This window comes from Lasioglossum baleicum, unplaced genomic scaffold (genome assembly GCF_051020765.1).
Source record: "Lasioglossum baleicum unplaced genomic scaffold, iyLasBale1 scaffold1380, whole genome shotgun sequence".
In the NCBI taxonomy this organism is placed as follows: Eukaryota; Metazoa; Arthropoda; class Insecta; order Hymenoptera; family Halictidae; genus Lasioglossum; species Lasioglossum baleicum.
This window is the reverse complement of record NW_027470439.1, coordinates 14,508-34,981: the sequence shown is the minus strand read 5'-3', so window position 1 is coordinate 34,981 and position 20,474 is coordinate 14,508. Positions and strand designations below refer to the sequence as shown.

The window sequence follows — 20,474 nt, the reverse complement described above, 5'->3', positions numbered from 1 at the left end:
GACGAGAATAAACGATAGCATGTTCGGTCGCGGTTGTACGAGAAATCGTACAATGCGTGGACGTGGTCGTGGAACTTTGAACGTTCGTGTGAATTGCCAAGTGTTCGTTCTGCATTGCAAACGAAGGAACGTCCTTTGACGGAGCGGTTTCGACGTCTACGCCAGCGAGCCTCGCCATGGTTCCGTCGATGGTGATCGAACAGCGGTGATCGACGGTGTTCCTTGTTTACGGTACGGAACGGAGGATCGTCGCGATTAGGAAGTACGTTGCCAAATGAAAAATAATTCGCCACGCAGCGGGCGTCCGATTTCGCTGGTCAGAAGCGATTCGCGTGCGTCGTTCCAGACGAATCGTAAACTCGACCGTCGCGTACGCGATGCTTCGCCTTCGTTGATAAACGTTGATAAACGAGCCTCGAATTATCGCTGTACTCGCGGTCTATGAATCGATACGAGAAATCGCCGTAGAAACTTTGTTATCGCGTTTTAACGAACGTATTCGCGTCCTTGCTTCGAGATTATTCGAGTAAACCGGCTCGTAAAATCGTCTTCGAATCGTCCTTGAACCGTTCCTGAGTCGAGAGGATGGAGGAGGTTGAAAAGTTCCACGCGATTTTCGAGTGAGAGGAGATCGATCGACGAGACGAGGTCCTCTGTCGTTGGACCGAGTCGTTGGTATCGAGAAATACCAAAGAAAAGAAAAGAAGAAAAGGGACACGGGAGGCGAATCGAGATCGTCGAACGAAATGCTAATGACCGAAAAGGGTTCTCTCACGAAAGAAGGAACCAACGAGGAATCGGACGAGCATACGATCGCCACGGAGAAGAACACGGTGCCACTGGAAGAGCTACTCGTGAACTCGACGGTTCCTGCGGCAACGGTTGCGGTAAAAGTGTGCGATGACACCGTGGATGAGACCGGAAGGGGCAACAACGAGAAGAAGCGCGGCATTCTCAGCAATTTTCAGAGAAGGACCTTCAGCAGGATCAGTTTCAAGGGAGAGACTGGTCCTCTACTGAGCAGGTGCTCTTCCTTCGTATATATATTTTTCTTATTTATTACCACGTAATTCTTTATAATCGATTCATTTAATCAGTGCATCGTACGTATACGCATATGCTCGCAACGATGACACTCGTTACCCTGTATTAAGTTTATACGTTTTACGGTGAAGTTACAAGCGTGCGATGCATAAATTATAATTATTCTATTTCGAATACCAGTTTAGGAGCTGTAAAATATTCCTGTTAAAACACGCTAAAAGCGTAATTGAATTTAGAGTGTACTTGAGCACGCGAACTTGAGTGATTAATAATTCGTTTAATAACGCGTTTAAGTTAAACGCTCGATGGTTGATAAGTCAACGGACCCACGATTGGTCGGCGCTCGATACACACATTTTCAATTTGCTCGATTTTCTTCAGTTGCATTAAAAACATAATAACAGTGTTTCCGGATAGGTAGTTTTGATTCGAACCCGAGGTATGCGGACATTCGATTTGGGACGAGTTTCCTTTTTTCTTCAGTTTCTGTGAGTACTCTGATATTTCATAGGACGAAAGCTGAACGGGCATTGTCGTAATTTTCTGTCACGAAAGCGAACACCGATTGACAAATTCTTTCCATCTTCTTTCTCGATTCTATCGTCTATCGTTCGCGATCCGGGACTCTGAGATACTCGAGAAAAATCACGAAACGCCGATGAAACGCAAAATCGATGGAATATTCTGTTCGAAGAGGAGCGTATAAATTAGGCGAGCGATAAATTAGGAGAAATGGGAAATAAACGAGACGTAAGAGTCGCGGTGATTTTCTGATCGAGCGATCGGGAGATTCGCGTAATTTACTCGCGGTCGTTCGGCCGGGATCGAACAGGCCGAAATAAAAATAATTCGCACAGGCGTGGAAGGCAGCTGGGAATCCATCTGGAACCGATTCCCCGAGGATCCATCGGAGAACCGGAGATAATTACGTCAAAGAAGCGGCGCGATTTTCGGCGAACGCCGTCGAAAATACACGCAACGTCGCCGTGAAAACTGGATCACAATACGTGGCTCGCGACCCCGCGAAAATAGCGTCGTTCCCGTTTCCCTGCCACGATCGGCAGAAATCCTGCTTTTCGTGACGAGAATAGACGCGCCTAATTGCGGAAGACGCCTCGCCGGGAAGCAGGGATTCCCGACGCCGACGTCGCACCGTGTCTGCGCGTGCAAGATAAAAACCTCTGCGTTTCGTCGGGGGCGACGGAGATGTTTGTTAAGCACAGTTCCGTCCAATCGTTCCATCCTGTGCTTTCACGTCAGACACGTCTCTTTCGACCTTTGCAGAGTAATCCCCCAACGCGACGAGAGACAGAGAGAGAGGGCAGCTTTGTCTCTCGTAACTCGCGAAATTTTAATCTCGCAGCTAGAGACAAAGGGATAGAGATTGTCTTGAAGCTTTCGGCTACGGAACTATAGGCTGTACGAAGATTAGCTTAATTAACTTTCGACGACTTTCGATCGATCCTGGTTCGGACTAGATTCTAACGGAGATAGAAGTTTAGATAAGAAGATGGAACAGATACTCGGTTTGCCAAAACGAAGGGATCAACAGGTTCCTAGATCGCGAATGAAACAGTTCGATCTTCGCGTTTCACAGACGATTATGACGGTCTTTGGTATTCGCGATCCCACGTGGGATCCGGGGATAGAAGGAGCTGTCTGTTTTGACGTTCGGATTCTAAATAGACAGTTGCACGAAGAATTCGATACCCTTGGTACTCTTTGACATCTTAACAGATATCCGTGACACGAGACTGGCAGGTTGATCAGCGGTCGCGGTCACGAAGAAGCTCGAAAGCCCGCCTATCGAAGCCACGGAGCGACGAGAACTCGTCATTGCCGCGTAAGCCACGAATCCAAAAGCTCGAGTGAAAATGGCGCGACAGAGGTAGGATGCACCGGATGCATCGGTGCAACGACTCGTCGCGAGCAGTGTCGCTTGTCATCGAGGCTCCATCTCTAGCGAATGAAACGAATCTGTCCGATCGGAGAGCGGTGCCAAACTGGCGTGCGAAGACAAAAGGGAAATCGTACAGCAAGGGTCAAAATTGGATCGCCTCAGTGTCGGCCGAGCCTCGGTTCGTAAACGAACCCGTTAATTGAACGAACCCCCGCCGGCTCTGTCCGTGATCGCCAGCGCCCCTTTTATTCTTCCGCGCTACCTTGGTTTTTTTCAATCATTTCACCCGGTGACGCGTCGCTCTTATAAATAGTCCGCGAAGTGCGTAAATCAGTGGCCGCTGGCTCGTGAAAGTTACTCCAGAAATCGCGGTTCTCTTCCTCGAAATCGTGATAGAAGAAGAAGAGGAGGAGGAGGGAAGGATAAGTGGTCGGTTGAAGGGGAGATAAGAGAAGTCCTGGTGCGGAAAGGTCGAGAGAGATAGTTATGAAGACGTAGTTGGTCGGAGTGTGATCCAGTGAGGTGCGAAGGTGAGGGGTGGCGTGTGCGCGAGAAGATCGGAGATCTAAGCGGAGCAGTGGTGACCCGGTGGGATCCCGGGACAAAGAAGACGCGGCTAGATCGCGGATCGACGGATGTGGTGCAAAAGGCTGATCTGGATTTTCCAGTGGCTCTGGACAGGCTGCGATATTTGGCTCTGACCATGAGTTCTTTATCCGTTCTGCCTTAAGAGCATCCGCTAGTGCGGTTCTCGGCCCCGCTCGACCAGGCTTAAACTTAGACGTCGAAATTCCGCTGCAACGAAATACGAGTCGGGTTCTACTAAGCGTGTTTGACAACCAGTCGTTGTTCGAGGAATCAGCCTTTTCCTTTATTTCTTTCCTCTTTTTCTGTCCTTTTATTTATAACGCTTATCGCGAGTAGCCAGCCCTAAATAGAATAGCAGAGTCCACGCGTGACTAGATTTACAAGCATTTATTTTTACGATCACCGACCTTTCATCGTCGACGTTGTAAAGACGGAGACAGGGAGGAAGGGACTGCGCGAGAGAGAGAAGAGGGAAAGAAAGGGACGATGAGATTCGTCTGACGGATGAACCGTTGATTAATCGTGGATTAATCGGTGACTGGTGGTGACGGATCATGTGCGCGGATCGCGTGAGAGATAAAACTGGCGTGTGCCTGTGAGGAAATGAGGGGACGGAGGTCGTGAACGACGAAGAATGGATGGCTCGACGTCGAAAACACTTTCGCCGAGTTCCTCAGGATCCGGAAAGATCCACTTGGGCGAGGGAATGGCGTTATCCGGTCTACGGAGAGCTCTGTCTCAAGTGTCGATGCTGGTCGTTAAAGCGACCACGTCGGGGGAAACTGCTTGGAGGGAGGAGTTACAAAAGTATGTCGTTTCTTGCCATTTTATTGCGTAACTGAGATAATGACCGTTGATTAAGAAAATCGAGAATGCATCGGAGAGAAGTTTTACCGCGGAGCGAGTAGCGATAAGTAGTCGGCGATAAAATAAAACGGTTGAAAAAGTGCGGGGGGAGAAAAAGGTGGAAAAAACGTGAAAAAACACTCGGTTTCAGAGACCGCGATGTCCTCGAGGATTTTCTTTTAAGCCTGACGCACAATGCGCCGCGTATCGGTCGGTGAAAACGGTACACAATGGGCATCATTGTCTGGTGCAGCGTCTCGAAATCAAGATGGAAGAGTCCGAATCAAGGACGACTTCCAATAGTCGAGTTAAAGCTCGTACCATCTCGGCGGTAACATTCTTTAAACAACAATCTCTCTGAACGGTTTATATCATTACGTTTATTGCGGCTAGTTATCATAATCACAGGCACTTTCTCGTCTGCTCTAAATCGCTCCGTTTTACCAGTCGCGTGGGCCGGCCTTTCGAAACCTTCTGCAAACTCTGCGTTTCCTAATCGATCGTTCTAAGCAATCAATTAGCCGTTGCAACTGTTAATATCCTGTTTTATCCGAGTCTTCTTAATGTATCCTTTGATTACTTCGAGGGAGCAGGGAAATTAAACGTAACCCGAAATTACCTCCATCTTCTACTTTGCGAGGCAGCAATTTTCCTCGGCTACCAAGCAAACAGGAAACGAGGGAAAAAAGTAACCAAAGGTTGGATAATCGAGCTCGGAATTGAATTTCTTTTTTTTTTCCTTTTTTGTTAATCACGTAGATCCTGGGTGAGCGACAAGGTTAAAAGTCATCGAGTTCGAGTGGTTCCTCTCGGAAGTAATTTGTCGCGTTCGAGGGAGCACGTTTCTCTCACGTGGAGAAAATCTCTCGCATTTTCCAGCTTCGCTTGCGATCGCGGTTCGAACAGGTGTGGAAGTCTTGATCTATTTTTACCACGGGTCAATATGTCAGGGTTGAAACTGAACCGAACCACACGAATTTAGAACGTCGTTTGCCAGACGAACGAACCAAGCCAAATCGAACCGCGGTCTAGGTCTCTTCGATCTTTCCGAAAAACCGCAACCAAATGCTCCGATCGATCGGACACACCTTTCCACGTGACCCCGGAAGTTAAAACACCTATCCGAAACCACTTCGAACCATCGACGAAGCTTTCGTTTTCATAATCTTCCTGTTCGCCATCCGTCCAGCTATTTTTACCCTTCGGCGTGTCGAACACGCGTCTCGGAAAAAGCGAAAAATCGGTTTTCCTCTGTTCGAGAATCGACGCGAGAATTGGCAAAGCGACAGGATGAATGACGGTATAAGTAGAACTTTTTTTTTTTTTGTTTTAAGGACACCAAGTGAGAAAACAAAGCAAACGAGCTGCTCGTCGTCACAGCGGTTTCTCGAAGACAAACATCCTGGCCTAAGCTCGCCGGCTGTGTTCGAATACCGGTCTGACGACGAGCAGACGCGACGATTCGACGATGAAAATTGTCCGACTCGTGACAGTGTCGATCAGGGGCGAGGAAAGACAAGTTCAAAGAGAACGTGTGGGTATTCATGGACATTGCCAACAACTTTAGCGCCTTTCGTACGAGAATCGTGATAATCCGTGGCTACGCAACAACACGTCCGCCTAAACACGCGAGTGGTTTCTAAATCTCGACCCCGTCTAGCGGATTTTCGGAGTTCCTCACGGCCGTACTTATTTCCGACGAGTTCGAGCAGACAGGAGCACGCGTGTCGTCTGCCGGCTGTCGCTGGAATTCGCAACGTCACCCCGGAAATCCTGGATCACCGCGGAGATTTCCTCTCTTCGCGTCACGGACTCGTGAAAGTTGGTTAATTACGCTGGCAAACTTGGAATTGATTCGAATTACTGTGCCGATTCGAAAGTTACGGAGTCGACGATAATTAGGAAAATTGTTTGCCATTTGCAAGCGTTTGACAACGTTCGACTAGACGTTTGACACGAATTTCACGGTAGTATCGAGGATAGAAGAATTTTCGAATCTTCGTATTTACGCTGTTTCGCAAATTTGCGGTTTCCAGATTCTGAGTTTAGAATTATCGTAAAAAATGATTCCAACGAAACGTTTAATTTCGTTTGGGACTGTGGAACATAATCGAAACGAGTATCGAAGATGCCTCGACTACGTTGCCATCGTAGGGTTCCGCGATAGTATTAATACCGTTGAGATATTGCTCTAATTATAAAATCTGGTATCATCGAGCCACGAGACCTTCTATTTCTTTTCCAAGCGTTACAACAAATCAGCTTCCTCCATCGTCGCAAGAAACATCCATCTATAACCCGACGCTATTACTTGCCAAATTGCCCTACTCTGCTCTCCATTTTGCAAAGTTTTACCCCGGTACGAATTTATTCGTGTCACCTCGTTACCGAAACTCGCAATACATTTTCATCTATCACCCTCTGTCTGATTCTCCTCGTCTCGGCCACGACGGAGATGCCGAAAACGCAGGAACCTTTCTCGAAACGCGAATCGCAATGGGACTTGACGAACGAGGCTAGCGAATAACTGCTAGGAAGGCTTTCCACAGGCATAGTATCGGAATTGGCGTATTTTTAGCAAAAGACTCGGAGTTATCTTTAGAAGGGGTCATCCGATTAGTTTACCATGTTCGAAGTGCTCTCGAATTCGCGCGTATCGCTTCGCCGGAAATAATAACACGCGAGTAGCAACAAACGCGTTTGCAAATTCGCTTGCATTGCTCGTAAAAATACAATAGATCGAGTGATACGCTGAAATGACGACTTGTTTCATGGATCGTTAGACCCAGGTCGCGATATGAACGGGTCGTTTCGTTGTTTCGCTAACGTCTGTGACCCAGATAGAGCAGGATCAGGCAAATATTTGGACGGCTCCGGTTTCGCGATACTTATTTTCACATCCGTGGAAAAGCCCATCGGCCAGGACCACTTAGCGAGTAATCGAATTTACCGATGTTTGCTAGCTGTCGACAGCCGGTGTAGGATTATTGAACCCGGCGAAACGATATCCTGGCTTCTCCCGTTTTCATTTTCCGCCTCGTTCCGAGCCGATCTATCGATTCCGGGGAAAAGTGGGAATTCGCGGCGGAGCACTGCCTTCTAAATAACCGCGAGGATGTGAAAACTATCCGTCGCCGAAAATATAACAGAGGACAAACAAAGCGCGACGTCTCGCGCGAGTCTTTGCTACCTTCTGCTCGAAAAATAGCTCGAAAAACGAATTACGAACAGACGTTCCGAATGTCACGGTCGGATATCGCGTTTCCAAGCTGCGATTTTAATTATCGCGCGCTCGTAATCGAATCTCGAACTCGATTTTACATATTTTTCCATTCGAATTATCAGTGAAAAATCTTCGATTGCTGTTTAGATTGTCGGTTTTAAGAACTGCGCTGTTCCGAGGTGCGCGATTAGGTGATTCACGCAGAGGCGGAAGATCATCAGGACTCGTTCGTCTGTCGATTCTCTGGCAGATTGCCCTCGATCGGTCCATCCTGGCGCGAACTAAAGCTGTTCGACGGTAAATTATGTCCTTTGGCATTAGCCTCAGTATATTTCGGAGCAGACCACACGACCGTTTTAAACGGCCTTTAGAGAAGCCGTGGGAGGCGTGCTGGCGTCTCGTTTTCCGTTCCGAGCGAAACGCGACACTCTAGAACGATTTCTTTCGATCAGGTGTTTTCACGATTTCACTGATCCTCGTGTGAACTCGTGGAAAAAAGAGAAGAAAGATGTCAGTGACCTCGGGAGACCAGGACCCGATTTAGAATAGAGACTAGTCGTTAGGAGAGAAAATTTCGGGGCAGAAATAGCCGAGATGTTCAACCGAACATAGCCGAAGATCGAATTAAACGGAATACGCGATGCAACGGGGATGATTTAACGCGATTATTTCTGGTTTCCCGATATCTCGATGGAATTGCGAAGCTGCTCGATCTCATGAGCACTGAAGGTACCCTCTGCTTTCAGATATCGACAGACCAGATTCAGCTCGCGAAGGATACGCAAGAGGGTGGTTTTCAAGCACGGCGATTGCAATGTCGTACAAGGAAATGTCGCCAAGCGACGGCGCCGTTACCTTCAGGTAATTTTAAAGTATTTCTAAAAGCGTACGGCTGCCGCGGAAACGTGCGCGACATCCAAGGCGATTTCACAAATTTTCGCCAGAGACAGTTAGCGATCGCGCTACAAGACCGTGTTACGCTTCGCGCCTGCTTTCTTGTCTACCAATCCGTTGGGAACGGTCGCTTCATTCAGCACGAGGAAGACGAACTTGATTTGTCTCGATCTATTTCGCGATCGCAATTACTTGCCAAATTGTCCCTGTCCTATAGTCGACGCTTTGATGTAATTTCTATATTTCCGATTCTCTAGAAACGTTTATTTCTCGCGTGCGCTAAAATTAGCGCGATTGTTAAACTTTCACGACTCTCCAAATGGTCTTCTTCTTATGAAAATGACCCCGTTAAACGTTTACGAGTCTCTTTGCAGCGTTAGTCGCAAAGAGACACAGCCATGCTGGACAATTTCTGCGTTTCCCATCGCAAATCATCGTGAAATTCTTCTTCAGGACATTTTCACGACACTGGTCGACGCACAATGGCGCTGGACGCTTCTGGTGTTCTCCATGAACTTCTTGCTCTCGTGGCTAGGTTTCGCACTGATATGGTGGCTCATAGCGTACAGCCACGGCGACCTGGACCCAGAGAATTACACCAATCCGAACTTGACGTCACCCCGTGCATCGTGGACATTCGCGGATTCACCAGCTCCTTTCTGTTTTCCATCGAGACGCAGCACACGATCGGGTGACTAATTACTTCTATTATCCTGCATAATTTATGTCGGATCAGTGATTCGAACGAATTTCAGACGCTATTAACCACACGGCCGATTTGGAAGAAGTATACCCCCCTCGATTAATTAGTTGACATAAAAGATCGTGCGATAGCGTGGGCCTGACTGCGATTGTCGGTTGTTTTCTTAGAAATCTAACGAACGAGAAGAGAATAGCGAACGAACTCATGGAGACATTCGGTGACCGTGCATGTTATTAAAAATCTTACACACGAGGTATTACGTAACTTTCATAAGGTATCGCATCGGATTACATTATCCTTCTAAGCATTGCGACTGCCAGGGTAATGCAACCGATTACGTTAAACTTGGGTCCCAGCCGCGAGTAGCCTCAGGATCGCGAAACCACCCTTCAGTCGTTCAGAGACCGCGAATCACGCGAACAGGTGTACCAGAAGGTCACGAGTTGCTTGTAGCTTACATTCGAAGCCGCGAATTTGCTCTGAGATCGTTCGAAGATCCATGGACCGTTTCCAACTTTGGAAGGCTCCATAGTCCTCGAGAGCTTGATCTGCGACGACTTTCAGAACTGTCGAAAAGTTTCTCGAGGTCAAGAGAAGGATCAACGTCTGGACGACTCGAGGGTGATTTCAGAACCGACTTTGGTATACCGCTGTGATCATGTTTCACTCTTCGTGGACGAGAAGGACGAGGAATATATATATAGGAAACGATTTTTTATTTAAAAAATCTAGTTAATTTTCGTCGCGATGTTCGCATTTGTCCGCAAAGGGTTAAACATTCCACGAAATTCCGCCACTGGGTCCCCTAATCTTGTATACTCAACGCAATGTTTGGAATACGTAATCGTAACTTTCTCTTAAATATCGACTCCTGTATTCAGTTTTACCATTTTTCCGACACACTCGACCACGGTTCGGTACGAAACGAGTCTAACAAAGATAAATATCGTAGGTACGGGTCGAAGCACCCAACAGACGAATGTCCAGAGGCAGTGTTCGTGATATGTATCCAGTCAATGACAGGTGTGATCCTGCAGGCCTTCATGGTCGGCATAGTTTTTCGCGAAACTGTCCCGGCCAAAGAAGAGAACGCAGACATTGCTGTTTTCGAGGAACGCCGTGATCTGTCAGAGGGACGGCCAACCTTGTTTAATGTTCCGGGTCGGTGACATGAGGAAGAGTCACATCATCGAGGCTCATGTCAGAGCGCAGATGATCAAAAGGAAGGTAAGTCCTGTGTCCGCCGGAGATCTGACTCGTCAGAACTATCACGCTCGCGGGGTATACCGGATAGATTCATTCGGTATTCCAAGCTAGTCTACATCTCAACGTGACCCAATTGTTGCTCTTATCTCTCATCAATGGTATAATTAATGATCTGAAGGCGTCTGCGAAACTTTCAGGTTACCAGAGAAGGAGAACTGCTGCCGTTCTTCCAAACGGAACTGAAAGTGGGCGGTGATGGCGAGGAGGACAAGATATTCTTTATTTGGCCAACGACGATCGTTCACAAGATCGACGAACACTCGCCTCTTTATCACATATCGGCCAGCGATATGCTGCGGGAACGATTCGAGATTGTGGTGATATTGGAAGGTGATTTAAAAGGGAGAAAGAGAGAGGTAAACGGCGAAGAATCAGAAGGACGAACAACTTTCACGTTGATTTCAGGTGTCATCGAATCGACCGGCATGACCACTCAGGCTAGAAGCTCCTATCTACCGTCCGAAATTTTATGGGGACACAGGTTCGAACATATAATCACGTTCAAGAAGGAGACAGGAGAGTACGAAGTGAACTACACTCTGTTCAATAACACCTACGAGGTGGACACGCCATTATGTTCAGCTGCCGATCTCGACAAGATCAGGGCGATGCAACGAGCGAAAGGAGGTACGAGCAAACTCCCGCAAACTCCTAACAAGCATGAATCCCCGAGTTCGTTAGCCGACGATAAAGATAAGAGCCCTTAGAGACGTCGTCGGAGATAATAAAATACGAACTCTATCTTATCGACCATCGCACTGTCGGAGAAATGCGATTGACCTCGATTAACACGAATCGAGTTTATCGAATCTGTGGCCATACTAATCGAGGCACGAGGCGTGTCGCGATGCAAACTATCCTTTACACCGTATCGCTATGCATCGTAACTTTTGCCACGAGTCGCGAATCTGGCACTCCGTTTGTCTCCGTGGCACCGACCGCTGCCAATTGTCTGAACCTTGAACCAAGAAAAGAACCAAATCGTAGTTCCATTATTCGCACTCTCTGACACACCGATGACCGATCGATCGCTCGTTGTTATCGCTAAACGATCGATCTAGTAAATCCATTTCTAACGCGTTCGATCCTCATTTCGCGATCTTGTCTGTGCCGATTCTATTTAGAGGGTATTTAAAAAGTGGAACGTTTAGCAAAGTGGCTCGATAAAAAGCTGACTCGTTCTCGATAAACCAGATTCCTGGGATGCTATGTAACCGTGAGTTTTCGCGAATCGACTCTGAACGAATTCCTATGCACGATCGTTTCAGAACGCATGAGCAGCACCGGATTCGCTCATTATCGCGACGCATCGAGCAGTTCTTTGACCACCGGATCCGGTTCCAGCCTGGCATCCTCTACCGGTGGATTGCACATGAATGTGCCGATGACGACACTGACTCCGATTCCAGTTATGATCACCAGCCCCGATGGCTCCCTCAGACGCGAGAGCATGCAAAGTGGCCAAACTGATTTGAAGCAGCCTGTATTTTACACTCAGAACGAGGTACGTCGGTTTTGCTCCTTTTTCCACCGTGGTATGCACTCGAGTTTCCTCGTTTCACTCGGCGAAACGACGCTTTCCTACCAAGGCCGCTCAGTCTGAGTTCATTTCGAATAAATAGTTGGAAAAAGTACGAGTTTAAAATAGCTGAACCCCGAGTTCTCGACCGCGAGACCTGTCAGACGTCCTGATAAAGGAACATTCCCGTTCTCTGCGCAGTTTCTCGACCACGAGTTGCACTCTTTGAATCATCCGTTGGAGGAGTCCGAAATGCAGGAGGATTACGACCGCGTACTGGAGGACATCAACGCGACGTTGAGGAAAAACAGAGGAGTCAGCAAGGAGGACAGGAGAATGCACAGGGAGCCGTCCAAGTGTACTCTGGATTCGAGGAAGAGCGAGTCCAGGGACGTGATGAAGAGATCCAGCTCTAGAACCACCATGGATCAGATTCCAGCTATCAATCCTCCGCCTGCAAGATCAGCCTCGCGACTGCATTTAGATGCCAGGTAACATCGATTACCGCGTCCGCGAATCTTCTCCGAGAAATCTTTCAAAGTCTCCGTTTAATTACAGACGCGATCCTAATTTGCGTTTCATCCATTCAGACATACCAAGTTCGCCGATCCCTCGGAAACGTATCGCGAACCTCCGCCTCATCCCGTTTCCTCTTCGAGGAGATCCAGCCTAGGCGAGAATCACAGGTCGAAGGATCAGCAGAAAAAGACCAGCTTCGTCCTAGGTGACGACGATCATCACGTGATAAATATCGAACCAACGAAGGTGTCTCCGGCTCGGCAGGAACCGTTGCACGTCGACTCATCCAAGACGAATCATCATCCTCGCGACAGTGGTCCTCAGGAACAAGTGTAGGTGAGCGAACGCGGACCATCGGTCTCGCTAGCAGTTGCATTAAATCAATCGACGACCCTCGACTAGTCCATTAACCGTTCCGTCGACATATATGCCGTTTGCGTCAGCAGCGCCAGGCGGGATGTAGAAAGGGCAAAAATCCCTGACAGCTTAATCGATGAGCTTCCGTTTCGCTATCGATGAACCGCGACGAAACCAGCGAGAAGCTTTAGAATTCGCTGCGGCAAATTGCCTTAGAGGAGGATCAATTACTCCCGGGGCGATTTGCAACGATCGTGGCCTCTTAAAACAACTTGACTTCACCGTAGACTGGGCTTCTAAATTGTTCTAACTGGGACACAAAGACGTCATGCCGCGTAGTTTTCATACATATGCGCCGTTGGCTCAAGTTCGTCTAAGCGACCAGTATCCGGCCCGGTTCTAGCCACCCGAGTATCTCCGTCCTTCCTTTCCCATTTCTTTTTTACCCTCAAACTTTCCTCTCTCGTCGGAGAGAAGAAAGAACCGCCGTCGTGACTCGAGTCGCGGCGATCGAAATCGCTGATTAATCGAATCACGACGACCCGAATGGCCGTGAGTCACGCTTACTCGATGTTCTGTTATTTCGATAGTCGTCTATTACGCATGGATTATAAATAGGTCGCGAATGGGTTTGAAATCAGCGCGATAGTATCGGCACCGGTCTTGACCACGGAGTCGCTTATGCAGATAACGAGGTGAACGTCAGCCGATTCGGAGATACGATCGGAAATGTTGAAGTTCCGCCGTGGCAACGGCAGCGAGACTTTCCGTGGAAAGGTCAAACGGTTCGATCGGCTCGTAGGTAAATCGCATTGATTTCCGCTGCACGCTGTGTCTCCTGCGAGTGGTTACACGTAGGTACTTTGGCTGAGGATCGCGTAAACTTCGTGGCGAATTACGATCGGTACGCGCCTCGCTGATGCGAACCTGCACCAGCGAGATGGGTTTAAACGAGCCCGGAAATCGTCGGTTAAATGACACGGCAGAACGATCTTAATGGCGATAGGCTAAAAGGAATTATCCCTTTCATTCAATTTAAGCCCGCGATTCTCCTCGAGAGAACAACACCGCGGCCGAGCCAGTCGGATGCTTGGCATTCCAAAACGAATCTCTGCGAACGGTCAACAAGTCTATCCTCTTCCGTATTCTAACGATGTTCCACCAGATTCTGACCATCTTCGTTTCTAATTCTTGTCTCCTAAAATATTAGGAGTAGTCTGAGAATAGTCTCGCCTGTCCAAGGAGCTGTTCGGCTGGCCCGAACGATTCCAAGAGGCAAGGTAATTCATAGCGAGGTGCACGTCGAGGTATCTCCACGTTATGATGCAACACGCGATGGCTGAAGGGCAGATGGACGAGTAGAGGATTAAGTGGATTCAGAGAGCCGTAGGTTAGACGACACGACAGGATGAGTTTAGTGGCGGGAAGTGCCCTCGTTATCACGCCAGTCAATTGTTTAATCTCGGCCTGGCCTCTTCCCTCTTCGCCCCTACTTCTTGGGCCAGGTTTCCACACAGACGAGCCATGACACCACGCGAAACACGCTAAACCGGCTATCAAGTTCCTCGGGCACGTAGCTTCGCGCAAGTACATAGCCCGTGTCCTTGTTTGCGAGACACATTTCACCTGCCTCGCAAGCTCGCCGTATCCGCGAGTTATCCTCTCTATCTTCGACACCACAGATCGAAAGCGGTGGAGTCACGTTGCTCCGGCCAAACGATAATTCTTCTTTACATATTTCCGCTTTCCGCCTTTTTTTTCCTACCACGCGCTCTGTTTGTTATTTATTATCATACGAGATTCTAATTTTTTTCGAATAAATTTGGACGCTTCCTACGTTATATCGTACTCTCGGTATTTACGTTAGAATTTACAGATACGAATAGACGATATTACTCGAAATGCAACTTTCCTAATTTTCCTTAATGTCTTGCGAACGAATCTTTCGGTCGAAGGCTCTTCGTAGTCTAGAAAATGTGACTATAACTCGCGGTAGCGTCAATGACCACTGTTACGTCAGGTTTACCGGGTGCAATTGCACGTCCCGATTTTTCTGCCGCATTCTGCAATCGCGTTATCGCGAATCTCCCCGTTTCTTATTCAAAACAGCCATTGTCTGGACGACAATGAGCGGTGTCTAGAATGACAGTGGACGCGCGAGAATAGAAAAACGACGAAGCGTATCACCTTGCAACGCGAATTGCGACATCCTCCTCTTGGACTGTCCTCGGTCTGATATACCGATTATGCTTGCACTATGTTGCGGACACTGATTTGCATTCTTCTGTTCGCACTTCCAATCGTTACCGAGCTCTTCCTTCAATTAACACCGTCCACCATCCTCCGCGTACCGCGTCTCGAATGCAAATCGGCAACCGAACTGATCATCGATGGCAAACGATATTAAACGAACCGCAAACATTCCCGGAATATGATAACGGGCATCGGGTAGAAGGATAGTGTAATTAAAGGAAAAGCAGAGAAATTTACACCGCGAATTCTCGCAAGCGAAAGGTTAAGGTACCGAATGGGAGAAGTACCAGTAGGTGTTCCGCCATTGTGACGCAACGATGAAAGGCAAGAAAGAGTATCTCGAAGCCACGGCGTAAATACGGCACCTTTCTCGCGATAAAACTCTCGTAAATTCATCGACGGCGAGAAAAAGAGCGATTACCTGCAAAACAATTTTATTACGCGCTCGTTCGCCTCATTTTCACGGCAATCGTGACCAAGATAGGCTGCGCTCGAAGGTCGTCACACTTTTAAAAGCGTGTCGGCTCGAGCGTTCCGATAGCCGTTCTCGCGTATTGTCTCGCTTTTTCGAAATCTCTCGAGAAATTGCAGGGAAACGGACGAATCCCTGGAACACGAACGAGTGACGTCGCGAATATAATCTCGCAGATGGACGCGTATAATTATCCCTGATTCAACGACGAAACGTTGCTTACCGAGCCACACGTGGGCTCCGTCCGATAGTGAATCAGCTGTCCAAGAAATTTGAATACGTTCGTAATTTCATTAAATCGTGAGTCAGCCGTGAGAACGGGCATGAGAATCTTCTCTAAATTCAGACATCGGAAACCCAATTTATTCCTGAGGTAACGGTCATCGTGATCCTTCGATCCTCTGTCGCGAATTGGAAATCGCGAAACCGACGTGGCAGTCGGTAATAACTATCGCATTTCGGAAGAGACTCTGAACCCCGCTGAACTCGTAGAGTGACGATTAATCGTCCGAGTACTATGTCGAAACTCGAGTTAACGAAATATCCGTGATACCTTGCAGAGATAGCGTAATCTGGAGACGGATCGAGCGGTGTCGACGAGATCTCGATGGATCGGATCGCATGATGACCACTGGTCACCGAAGTACTCGTGGTACTCGTCGAAACGTCACGGTCGTGCCCTCCGGCCTCGTTGACGTAATTGGTTATTATCACGGCGAAGTGTGTCCCCTATTAGTGGATACCAGTGTACACACTGGACCCTGTTAGTGCGCATTAGCGTGTACGGTGGGCACACAAGCCGATGCACCGTGGACGCACGTGCTCTGCTCGCGAAACGATCTCGCGATCAACGAAAAATTAACTAACAGGCATGTCATGCGAATGAAATAATAGATGGGAACCATTGCGGCTGTCACGACCGAAATTCAGTGGGCCAATGACGATGGCAAATCGCCGATTCAACGGATCACGCTGCGACTACGTCGTTCGATGATCGCTCTTGCTTTATTTCAGACAGTGTGTCGCTTATGGCGATTTAACCGTGTGATTTAACTATCATGGAATTAACCTACACCGATCTGTATTAGATTCTCGTGGTATCTTTTAGCGATATTAACGCGGTGACTCGAAAGCCAAGGAATTTCGCGGAGAGAAAATTGTAGCGATCGTAAAAGACAGGGTACGATGATCAATGATTTAACGCCATCCTTCGAGGAAGATTATGAGAAAAAGTCATAACTGATGCCTCGAGGCTCGTAAAAACACAGCGTGAATGGAAAGACGCGTTTATCGGTTATCGATGATTCAGTATACCTTGGAAACCAGTGTGACAGTATTGCTCGGTCAGTGTACACCGAAAAACCCAATGTCTGAATCAACATTCACGATCCGCCTGTTTAAATCTCATCGAATATGCGCGACATCTGTACTAACCGAACGCGACGCCTGAATATCGCTTCTATGAATCCTCGTAAACTCGTCAAGGCTTGTTTACAATCGACTCTGACTAACGAATCGACACGTTTATTTTCTGGCCATCGATGACCCTTCAAGGTTCGAGAGAAATCGGGTTTTTTTCTCTCGAGATCTTTTCGCGAGACCGGTATCGAATACGCGTGCGAGAAAATGGGCAAGAATGGAAAAGAAAATGGCGAGAAATCGGGAAGGAGCGTGACAAAGAGTTGCAAGGACCAAGCCTGGCGAACGAAGCGAAGATAAGCAACGCCACAGGTTGTCAGGCAAGACGTTGGCGAATGTGTACGTGACTCAATGCTGATCAACGATCCTCGATCTCGTTGAGAAGTAGGAGGAAAAGGCTAGGTAAGAGCGAAGTGGGTAGGGATAAAGGCGGGCGAGGAAGGTGCGTTGACGTCACTGGGCAAGCTCGCTGCTCGGTACGCTCGTTGGCAACGCGATCGCAGTTTCACGAGGTTTCAACGTCGACCTCGCCGCTCTCCGGCCATTTTCGATCGTTCTCCGGAAAATTTCGTCGACCCACGCGCGAAAAATCGGCGCCGGGCCGGCCAGGCGTCGCGCGGAAGTGCAGCGTGCGAGTGGCGGGAAATTCGTAATTCAAAAGCGACGCAACCCGATCGGACGACATCTGTGCAGCGGCCGAGACCACGTGGCCAATCGTGTCAATGACTCGAGCTTGAAATTCAACGTCGCGAGTGTACGTTTCGCGCGTGCCTCCTCGTACATCGAATACCGTGAAATAATCGGCGAAATCGGTAAAGGAATCGTGGCACGAGCAGGCGAAGAGCGACGATCCGATGGATTTTCGCGGTAGCCGTTGGCAAGCCTGGTTCGTTTGAAAGGTAAACGTCGATGACGTGAGGGAATGCGTTAATTGATCGGCATGACGATCGTTCTGCCGGTGGTTCACGTGATCCACGCCGGAAAGACAACGAAGCGGTCAGTCAGATGATCGGTGATTAATGGCTGGCAGGACGCGAATTTCCCAACATCCGATCGCGTGTCAACCTAGTTCCTTCTCCACACGAATCAATCCGTCCTGGTGTCGTGCACGATTCCGGTGATTACGAAAACTATGGAACGCGAAGCAACCATTTGGTCTCCGTCCACGCGTTTTACCCTATTTTCCCCATTTTCCATAATTTCTTATTTCCACGAAATACTCGGTACACGTGTGTCGTAATTGCTCGAACGGTGATGAATTACGATCTATCTTTAGCCACGCGTAACTAAATCGCCGGTTTTGTTACCGATCCGAATATAATTAGCATACGTCACGTTCTGTTTGCAGACTGCTAATCGGTAGCTATTTCCATCTGGTTTAATTATCATAACGTGCCCGTTGCACGCGAAGATTTACGACTCCGAGTCGTTTATCTGAAAGAAGTTTACGCGAATTCGCATATGGTAACGGAGAAGGTGACAGTGATATTTTTCACAGTCGATTAATTTCGGTAGCACGCAACCAAGGCGATACCTTTCTATTTTACCCGCTCGAGATACCATCGATAAATGCATCGCTGACTTCTTTATTTCTCGTAGGACGAGTAACAATGAACGTAATCGCGTATGAGACACAATTGAACGAACAGTTCCTCGAACAAGGAGCAAGTTACTCCTCTGACATTTACGTTCGACTTCAATGAGAATCGCCGTGCAACAAACGTTAAATCACTCGTCGATAAGAAATCTGCTTGCCAGTCGCTTAAACCCGTGAGAGAGATATCGAGAACGCGAGAAAAGGTCGCTCCCTAGATTGTTTATCGTTTTATTTCGATTCGTTCGGAATCTCATAAGCGTCGACTCGGAAAGTATCAATCAAATCGGTCGAATTTTAATCCCGTTCGAACCCCATTCAAAGATCGTTTTAACAAATTAACATCTCGACAGCTGAATGGCGTCCAAAGAGCAAAATTAAAGCACCATTGTATCACGTGCACCGGATACACGACTCGCAAATTCGTTTCTCAACGCGTGCAGCTTCTTCTTCTATCCGCGCGCCGCAAAATTCCAGGAAATTCGAAGAAGAAGACCCCGCGATTTCCACGAGAATCGTATATCAATCCTGTTCGCATCTGCTCGAGCGGAAGGATGCAACGCGAAAACTCGAGCTTTAAAAATCGTGCAAAATCGTTGAAATTCGCAAAATTTATTCGTCCTCTCGAGTTCGAACCAATCCTGCGAACTTAATTCCGCTCCCGACGCACAGTTACTTCCGCAAATTTGGACGTCTACTAAGCGGTAAATTCCCATTTCCACGACGAGAGACCGTAACGCGATTACCCGATTGGTCGGTTGACGGATGCGGATCATCTGCGGTGGATCATGCGAATTCAACCGCAAGAATCGCATCGTGTCGACTAGGCTGACCGAACCAACGCGGTTCCGATGCTCACGCGCGCAAGTTTCTGCACTCTCCCTACCGGAAAACGTCCCTCTTCTGCACCAGGTTCTCCGTGGCAACGATCACCCGCGCGATTACACCGATCTATACCCTCGTCGCGAAGTGTTCCGAGATATTCCTCGATAAGCGTCCTTTTATTCATGGATTAACGCTGCATCTACTTGTCCGTACGCTTAACGCTAGAACCTATGATGAGTACCCAAATATATTTTTCACGAATGAAGATAATTGCAATGGTACGAGAAAAAATGAATAACTACGAACAATTGTGTTTTGATCTGAATCTAAGTAGGCAAAAATTTTGTCAAGAGTAGTTTGTATGTTTTCAGAAATTGTAAAAATAATATACGTGAAAATAGTCATTTTGACCCTTTTGGTAATTTTAGTGTCGAGTATAGTACTCGCATTTGATATCGATTAATATGATCTAAAGAAAACGAAAGAGAGTACACAATCGCGATTTGAACAGAAGTCGGTACAATTCTTAGCAAAAGAAGCTTCGTGTCTTTAGCAGTCGAGGAAAATAAAATGTCTGAAACATTTTAACTTCTATGATAGTTCTAGCATTTGAAAAAGGCTATTAAAAAGCGAGGGTAGAAGATGCCCTGGATTCTCGATGAGTACAAGATGTTTGGGTGCAGTTGTTTGTTAACAAACTCTCGAGACTCGAAAGGAAGTTTGGTAGAAAGGATATTTTCGAGACTAGAAGAAGTGCCTTTTGGGTAATTCACGTTGGAGGATCACGAAGGTCCGGATCGGATAATTAATCTTTCTTTTTGTTTTAACTATAAGATTGAGGCTAAATTTATTGAAAATTAATGTCTTGTTTTTACGGAATCAGTCGAATGATTGATTAACGAAAGAGTTGGATGTTATTTACAATCGATCGTAGATAATAGATGATGGTAAACAAGAAGAAGAGATAAAAATAAGCCATAGCTAGGATCGTCGAGTTTTAAATTATAAATTCGCCATTGTAATCGTTCCACGAATCTGATGAAACAGGCTAT

At 47.6% G+C, this 20,474-nt stretch overlaps 1 protein-coding gene across 1 annotated transcript; it reads left to right on the top strand.

Moving 5' to 3' along the window:
- The first annotated feature begins 746 nt into the window (after positions 1 to 746).
- On the top strand, positions 747 to 12,838 carry LOC143220647 (uncharacterized). Its single transcript, XM_076446262.1, is given in 11 exon segments — positions 747 to 1,024; positions 8,348 to 8,462; positions 8,949 to 9,108; positions 9,111 to 9,186; positions 10,151 to 10,256; positions 10,258 to 10,425; positions 10,602 to 10,794; positions 10,870 to 11,094; positions 11,727 to 11,968; positions 12,185 to 12,474; positions 12,574 to 12,838. Coding segments are annotated over 11 exon segments (2,118 nt in total).
- Positions 12,839 to 20,474: the final 7,636 nt, after the last annotated feature.